The sequence below is a fragment of the Procambarus clarkii genome, chromosome 25 (assembly GCF_040958095.1).
Source record: "Procambarus clarkii isolate CNS0578487 chromosome 25, FALCON_Pclarkii_2.0, whole genome shotgun sequence".
In the NCBI taxonomy this organism is placed as follows: Eukaryota; Metazoa; Arthropoda; class Malacostraca; order Decapoda; family Cambaridae; genus Procambarus; species Procambarus clarkii.
Genome location: NC_091174.1, coordinates 9,826,124 through 9,835,223, shown reverse-complemented (window position 1 = coordinate 9,835,223; position 9,100 = coordinate 9,826,124). Strand labels below are relative to the sequence as shown.

Here is a 9,100-nt window from a genome sequence, read left to right as displayed (position 1 = left end):
CGCACCTTCCCTTCCCAGCCCTTCCTCTCCTCTCCCACCCCCTCCCGGCGCCTCCCACACCCCCTCCCGGCGCCTCCCACACCCCCTCCCACCGCCTCCCACCACCTCGCCACTGCAAAAACGTTCATCAAACAGTAAATCAAGGCCGAGGCCCCCGTGTCCGACCCCCGTCATTACTTTGCCTCGACGGGGCAGCCTACAGCCAGGCCCCGCACGCACTCACCCCGCATTGCCCCGCCCCGCCCCGCTTATTTACGTACGCCCTGACCTGACCTCGCCCCGCTTCCTTCCCCGCTAGATTCCTGAGCCACCTCAGCACCAAGATGGGCACCAAGATGGGCATCTCAGCACCAAGATGGGCATCTCAGCACCAAGATGGGCATCTCAGCACCAAGATGGGCATCTCAGCACCAAGATGGGCATCTCAGCACCAAGATGGGCATCTCAGCACCAAGATGGGCATCTCAGCACCAAGATGGGCATCTCAGCACCAAGATGGGCATCTCAGCACCAAGATGGGCATCTCAGCACCAAGATGGGCATCTCAGCACCAAGATGGGCATCTCAGCACCAAGATGGGTATCTCAGCATTCGAACATAAAAAGGACAACCCAGCACCAGAGTAGAAACCCAGATGTAATAGCAATAGTTGAAACAAAGCTAAATACTCACTAATGCCATATTTTCCAGATAACAGGAGGCAGCAAAAGAGACAGGGATTTTGAAGAGATTATTATTGAAGTAGAAATTATTTATGCATAATACATACCAAGAATCATTGTAGTGGAAGAAGATAAGATTTTGCAGATAAGGAGGCTTACAACACCCCCAGAAAGTCACAGAAGAACTGAACAAGAACATGGGGAAATTCCCCAGAGAGTACATAAATATCATGCCAGTTGTGGCTGAGAAAAATTTTGGATTGAAAGTGGCTAGAAACACGAGACTCCAATCTTGGACAAATTGACTAGGACGCACCTGACCCGAGGGAGGATGAAGATGACATGTACAACAAAGCTGACAGAAGTGGCAGAAAGAAATTCCTCACCATAGGAAGAAAAGAGGAGAACAAGGAAGCAAGACTAGACCAGGTCGCCGCCCACAGTGAGATGGACATTTGGAGGGAGAAATAATCAGGGGAAAACGCCGAGCCATTACGACTATATAGCACTGGGAAGGGGCCAGGATAAGGATTTGGGATGGGACGGGACGGGGGGAAGGAATGGTGCCCCAACCACTTGGACGGTCGGGGATTGAACGCCGACCTGCTTGAAGCGAGACCTTCCCTCTACCGTCCAGCCCAAGTGGCTGGGCATGGACAGTGAGAGCGTCACGCTACAAAGGCTCATCGGAGCCAGTGACTATGACAACACAGTTCTCAAGAAGACTGTGGGAGGAGGGAGAGACGGACAGAGAGGAAGACATTCCATAAAGGTGAGGACGAGAAGGTCAGAGAATAGACAGAATGTCGAGGGAAACAGAACCGAGAAAAAAATATGATGGATTACATAGCAAGAAAAATGCAAAAAAAAAAGCTTAAGAAAACCTCATAGAACCCCAGACAGATAAAGAAGCCGAGAAAAAAAGAAATTACTCCTGGCTTACAGCCAGTGCTTGCAGGCGAAAAGGAGACGTCAAAGAGTATAGCAGAGAAAGCACAGAAAAGAAGTAAATAGCAGCATATATATATATATATAATAAGAGGAAAGGAGAGACACAAATTCGTAGAGCAGCGGGGAAGCAGTATTACGCTGACAGCCCAGACCAAGAACCACATTACCCCTCTACCCACCCACAGTAGGAGGAAGACGTCGGCCACTGACCGCTTCAGAAATAAAAAGGGCGTTGACACACACAAGGAATCATTAGGATGGATATCAAGTATTAAATATAAGCTTCCAGAAAGCTTTCCAGCTATAGAACTTTAACTCTTAACCCCACAACAACCAGACCTAAGATAGGTTATTTGAGATGATTTCGGGGCTTTTTAGTGTCCCCGCGGGCCGGTCCTCGACCAGGCCTCCACCCCCAGGAAGCAGCCCGTGACAGCTGACTAACACCCAGGTAACTATTTTACTGCTAGGTAACAGGGGCATAGGGTGAAAGAAACTCTGCCCATTGTTTCTCGCCGGCGCCTGGGATCGAACCCAGGACCACAGGATCATAAGTCCAGCGTGCTGTCTGCTCGGCCGACTTAGGGAGAGAGAGAGACGGCCGACCGGCTCCCTAAGAGACTTAAGGAGAGAGAGAGACTAAGGTAAGAGAGACTACCAGAAGAATATCCCTGAGCGCAATAGAAGCACCATTGGAGGTAGATATACAATAAGAAAGGTACCTATACATAACGAGTTACAAAGGCAAGGACAGGTTCACCAAGGATGCTGTATGACACTGCTCCACCACTCTCTTGACCCCTTGATATAACCTTCCACTAATCACTATAGACAGAGGACAGCTACCAGAGGCTTGTAAGGCGGGTAATGTGACACTAATATATGATAATGGTGGAAGAACGAAGGCCACTCAACTACACGCCGGCATAATTAACATTTCCGGTAAGGTAGTGTATGGAGAGGACGAGCGTCGTTGAACTCACCAAAACAAATGAATTAGATTCTCTAACAAAATCAATATAGAATGAGAAACGCTAAATTTTACTTAACGAACGTATTGAAGGTCAACGACACGGTGAAAACAGGAAGGAGACCATTGCACAGTCTTTTTCTAGATACATAATTTGTATAATCTACATATATATCCTAGATACAGATATTTTTATAGAAAGCTTTTAACACTGTTCCATACAAGAGATTCCTATACAAACTAGAGAATCCGGCTGATGTTTTGCTGTGTGTATTTACTAGTTGTGTTTTTTTTTTGTGTGTGTGTGTGTGTGTGTGTGTGTGTGTGTGTGTGTGTGTGTGTGTGTGTGTGTGTGTGTGTGTGTGTGTGTATGTGTGTGTGTGTGTGTGTGTGTGTGTGTGTGTGTGTGTGTGTGTGTGTGTGTGTGTGTGTGTGTGTGTGTGTGTGTGTGTGTGTGTGTGTGTTAAGTTAGATGAAGGGGTACCTACCAGGAGAGAGACAAAGAGTCACAGTGAAGAGGAAAATACCAGAAGATAATGAGGGGAGTGCTACAAGACTATCCTGTTTCTGATATACGCAAACGACACAAAAAAGGGAAATAGGTTTTCATATAAATGTTTTATGTTGATGCCAAGCTAGTAATTAAAATCCAACCAAATGGATTTACTGAGACATATTTCAAAATAAACCAGATATTTTTCAAAAGCTACTTGAAAAATGGTTTCTGCTGGATATAAATCCAAGCAAATACACAGCTTGTAATGGGATTAGGTAGTGAACAGACCTCAGATACGGAACAGAGTGAACTGAGAGTACACGTGACTCCAAACCTGCCTCTAGGGGCACACCTGGGCAGAGGGACGTCTGAAACATGTGGCTAACTGTCCAATGACCAGACACCCTTCAGCAAGCTGGACAGTTTATAATCAAGTTCAAGTTCAAGTATGTTTATTGAGATAAGCAATAAATACATCTCAAAGGGATAGAGTAGCTTAGGCTATTTCTACCCCAGTTTATAATCATCCAAGAACTATATACAGCTTGAGTGAGACTAATCTTATTTACGCTGCCGCCGCATCCAATCCCATAACAAACACAAAACAAAACAAAACAAGACACGGCCCCAAAGATATGCAACCCGAAGCTCGTTCCTTGGCCGCTAAATCTGGCTTTTGAGGTAGCTGAAGCAACAAGACGTGATCACAACATACAAGATCCTAGAGGGAAGTAAGACAGAAGAATTTTCATACTAATGAACACGACCCTGCCAGCACATTTAGGTGAGCACACCTGGGTTAGTACAGGTGAACATCCCAACACCCGGACACCCGGACACCCAACACCCGGACACCCAACACCCGGACACCCAACACCCGGACACCCAACACCCGGACACCCAACACCCGGACACCCAACACCCGGACACCCAACACCCGGACTCCAGACAGACACCCAACAGAAACTCAAGTGTCAGGTATTTCCTTGTTCATCCCAAGACTTGTCGCATTCCTGCATCGCCACACCACCCCCCACGCCCCTCCCTCACCTCCCTCCCTCTCCCCCTTCCGTTATTCCTGTATCCCCCCTCCCCTTCCTCCCCCTCCCGCACTCTTTCCCCTCTGTCATTCCTGCCTCACCTCGTCACCTCCTGTTCCACCCCTTCCAGAGACGTAACCATTCAATTAATGCACCCCAAAGAAATGTCTCGTTGAAAAACATATATTTATTTCCTCCACGTCGGCAGTATGATAACATTAATATATATCCGAGAGGGGAACACATTCATATTCAGTTTATTGTTTACATATTGTCAGGCGTCTTGACAGACATGATGTCGTCTTGTCTATATATTGAGAGCGTTGGGGCTGAGTCAGTCCCCAAGTGGGCATGTGAAGGATTGAGACGACATTCGTCTCTTTCAAGATTTGTTGTTGTCGTCGGAAGAGTTATCCATAAACACATTTGTATTTGTATTGTAGTCAATGTTCAGCTGTATCTTCGGTTCAGACGACATTGAACCACTGATGACGAATTCAAAATTACAGTTCCTGTCCAAACCATAAATTAGGCTCTTGCAGGCCCCACAAGACAGAAAAAAAGTGACATAACTGTCAGAAACGTAACCCTAACCCAACCCTAACACAAGATAAAAAACATCTTCACTACAGGAGCACGAAGATCGCGGCTTTGCTCACCAAGAAGTCTCGCGATACCAACCCCCCAACGCCTTAAGAAAAGCGGAAGCTGTCTATGCCTCCACAAGCCCACTTGGGCACTCTTATCAGCCCCGAACCATCACTCAAGATACGGTTTTCCATTGTCCGGGACGGGAAGCCTGGAATAGGAAGCTTGTTAGACCTATCCGGATTCCCGCCTTCCCCTATTCGACGACTGACCGTGCCCACGATGCGACTCACGAAAGTCGACCTACTCCCCAGGTACCCATTTACCACAGGGTGAACCGAGGAAGTCGAACCACGAACCAAACAGTTTAAAGTCTGCACTACCGCCCATCACCACAGTGCCAGCCCATCAGAAGAGTGCCAGCCCATCACCAGAGTGCCAGTCCTTCACCACAGTGCCAGCCCATCACCACAGTGCCAACCCATCACCAGAGTGCCAGTCCATCACCACAGTGCCAGCCCATCACCAGAGTGCCAGCCCATCACCACAGTGCCAGTCCTTCACCAGAGTGCCAGTCCACCACCACAGTGCCAGCCCATCCCCAGAGTGCCAGTCCATCACCAGAGTGCCAGTCCATCACCAGAGTGCCAGTCCATCAACAGAGTGCCAGCCCATCACCAGAGTGCCAGTCCATCAACAGAGTGCCAGCCCATCACCAGAGTACCAGCCCCTCACCACAGTGCCAGCCCATCACCAGAGTGCCAGCCCATCCCCAGAGTGCCAGCCCATCACCAGAGTGCCAGCCCATCAACAGAGTGCCAGCCCATCACCAGAGTACCAGCCCATCACCACAGTGCCAGCCCATCACCAGAGTACCAGCCCATCACCACAGTGCCAGCCCATCACCACAGTGCCAGTCCATCACCAGAGTGCCAGTCTATCACCGCAGTGCCAGCCCATCAACAGAGTGCCAGCCCATCACCAGAGTGCCAGCCCATCACCACAGTGCCAGTCTATCACCACAGTGCCAGTCCATCACCGCAGTGCCAGCCCATCAACAGAGTGCCAGCCCATCACCAGAGTGCCAGCCCATCACCTCAGTGCCAGTCCATCACCACAGTGCCAGTCCATCACCACAGTGCCAGCCCATCAACAGAGTGCCAGCCCATCACCAGAGTGCCAGCCCATCACCACAGTGCCAGTCCATCACCACAGTGTCAGCCCATCACCACAGTGCCAGTCCATCACCACAGTGCCAGCCCATCACCACAGTGCCAGTCCTTCACCAGAGTGCCAGCCCATCACCAGAGTGCCATCCCATCACCAGAGTGCCAGTCCATCACCAGAGTGCCAGCCCATCACCAGAGTGCCAGCCCATCACCACAGTGCCAGTCCTTCACCAGAGTGCCAGTCCACCACCACAGTGCCAGCCCATCACCAGAGTGCCAGTCCATCACCACAGTGCCAGCCCATCACCAGAGTGCCAGCCCATCACCACAGTGCCAGTCCTTCACCAGAGTGCCAGTCCACCACCACAGTGCCAGCCCATCACCAGAGTGCCAGTCCTTCACCACAGTGCCAGCCCATCCCCAGAGTGCCATCCCATCACCACAGTGCCAGCCCATCACCACAGTACTACCCATTCACAGTAACATTGAAAATAACATTAACAATGACCATAATTACATAATTCAATTGCAATGACGCCATCACAGGAGACACATGGCCGGGCTGTGTGTGTGTGTGTGTCATGTATCCCACACGCAAGACACATGGCCGGCCTGAATAAGCTATATAACAGTCGCAAGGACTCTACCCCAGCTGGAAATAGTCTTCCGGATCTCCACCGGATCTGAAACAGTAATAGAAATCCTACCTATGTATATATATATATATATATATATATATATATATAGATGCAGCTTCCGTTCCAGCTTCCTTTCCCTGTGAGTTGTCATATATATTCTCTCCCTCTTATTTTCCATCCCGTTCCTTCTTCTTCTTCACACACACACACACACACACACACACACACACACACACACACACACACACACACACACACACACACACACACACACACACACACACACACACCTATTCCCTCTCACCCTCTCTCCCACCCTCCCTCCTTTAACCTCTCGCCCCATGATAGCGTTCCCAGGGTGTGTGTGTGTATGTGTGTGTGTGTGTGTGCGTGTGAGCGGCCTTGCGTGTGCTCCCAGGGGCCCAAGATGCTCCGGGTCCACTCCCAGGACTGACCACCGCCTGCAGCGACCACTTGTGCTGATAAAAAAAAGGACGGTGGGTGGCTTGAGCGGCCTGAGGCGGTGTGCATCTTCACCACCAGGCGGTGTACTCACCTAGTTGTGGTTGCGGGGGGTTGAGCTCTGGCTCTTTGGTCCCGCCTCTCAACCGTCAATCAACAGGTGTACAGATTCCTGAGCCTACTGGGCTCTATCATATCTACATTTGAAACTGTGTATGGAGTCAGCCTCCACCACATCACTTCCTAGTGCATTTCATTTATTAACTACTCTGACACTGAAAAAGTTCTTTCTAATGTCTCTGTGGCTCATTTGGGTACTCAGCTTCCACCTGTGTTCCCTTGTGCGTGTACCATTCGTGTTAAATAATCCATCCTCATCTACCCTGTGAATTCCCCTGAGAATTTTGTATGTGATGATCATGTCTCCCCGAGTTTTTCTGTCTTCCAGCGACGTGAGGTGCAGTTCACGCAGCCTTTCCTCGTAACTCATGCCTCTTAGTTCTGGGACTAGTCTAGTGGCATACCTCTGAACTTTTTCCAGCTTCGTCTTGTGCTTGACAAGGTACGGGCACCATGCTGGGGCTGCATACTCCAGAACTGACTTTACATACGTTGTATATAAGGTTCTGAAAGATTCCTTTAGGTGTGGGTGTATACATGCCGGGACTAATGCTTTGACTCAATTTCCACGCTTTTTTTCTTAATAATTTATATAGTTAGAATCTATTAAATTATGGAATCTTGGAGGTTTTCGTTCTTGAAGCGTGCAGCAGCAGCCTCGTCTAACCCACGGCACTTACTGACAGTTCTTGCTGACCTGAAGACCGTCAAGAGATCTTATACTGTCCAAATTAATTCAATAAAACTTCTACATTACTGGGAGTGTTTAAAATGAATTCGTATTCTCTAGAGCGCAGGCGAGACATGATCATTTACGCCTTGAAACTATTAGAGGTGACAAGTTTCAAATTTACGCACGGAAATTACACCACACGAGACCAGGAGGCATGGCAGGATGTGCAAAATTGTTCCGCTGAAAAGCAGAGGTGTAATAGGTACGCTCAGAGAGAACTTTATCAACATCAAGAACCCAAGACTGCTCAACACTCTCAATCTAAACATAAGGAGCATAACTGGCCGATCTCTCACTGTGCTAAGAAAATGAACTTAATAAACACTTAAAAGGATATTTGATCAATCGAGCTATGATTCATAGGTCAAACTGTAAGCAGCGACATCTAACAGTCCACTTGATCCGACCACCAGCTAAGAGGCCTGGTCAAAGCCAGATTTTGATATACTCTCTCTTTCTCTCTCTCTCTCTCTCTCTCTCTCTCTCTCTCTCTCTCTCTCTCTCTCTCTCTCTCTCTCTCTCTCTCTCTCTCTCTCTCTCTCTCTCTCTCTCTCTCTCACACACACACGCGCGCGCATTCCCAGGAAGTAGCCAGTAGCAGCTGTCTAACTCCCAGGTACCTACTTACTGTCAGGTGAACAGCGACATCAGGTGAAATAAGCTCTTCCGCAGCCGGAGTGAATTTGGAAACAAGAATTTGTTTCTGCCTCGACCGGGAATCGAACCCTCCCCCCTCCCCTTAGATACTTTTCGTTACTTTCTGTCTCTATCAATTTCTTTCTCATTATTTATTAAAAAATAACCCAATAATAATAATAATAATAATAATAATAATAATAATAATAATAATAATAATAATAATAATAATTCCTATTATTATGCTCTTCAGAAAAAATAAGAAGAGAGCACAAAACAAGGACAAACCTCCCGTGTTTGTTAACAATGAAACTGAAATGTCTTTGTTAGTTTGTGATAAATATGTACTTGACATATGAGATGTATTATGCAAATATTTACTGATGGAAATGCTGCTGTTGGATCAACTGTTGAACTACCACTACTTCTACTACTATTACTACTACTACTACTACTACTACTCACATACACACACACTTACTTGTGTAAGGAACCATTCAGAACCTTGTATACTACGTATGTCAGACCAGTCCTAGAGTATGCAGCCCCAGTATGGAGTCCATATCTAGTCAAGGATAAAACTAAATTGGAGAAGGCTTAGAGGTTTGACTCCGGACTAGTGCCCTTACTGAGGG

At 47.9% G+C, this 9,100-nt stretch overlaps 1 protein-coding gene across 1 annotated transcript; it reads left to right on the top strand.

Moving 5' to 3' along the window:
• Positions 1-1,004: 1,004 nt before the first annotated feature.
• Positions 1,005-6,397, top strand: LOC138368361 (protein FAM186A-like). Its single transcript, XM_069330889.1, has 2 exons — positions 1,005-1,104; positions 5,022-6,397. The coding sequence occupies exons 1-2, from the start codon at positions 1,005-1,007 to the stop codon at positions 6,395-6,397; spliced, it is 1,476 nt and encodes a 491-aa protein (XP_069186990.1).
• Positions 6,398-9,100: the final 2,703 nt, after the last annotated feature.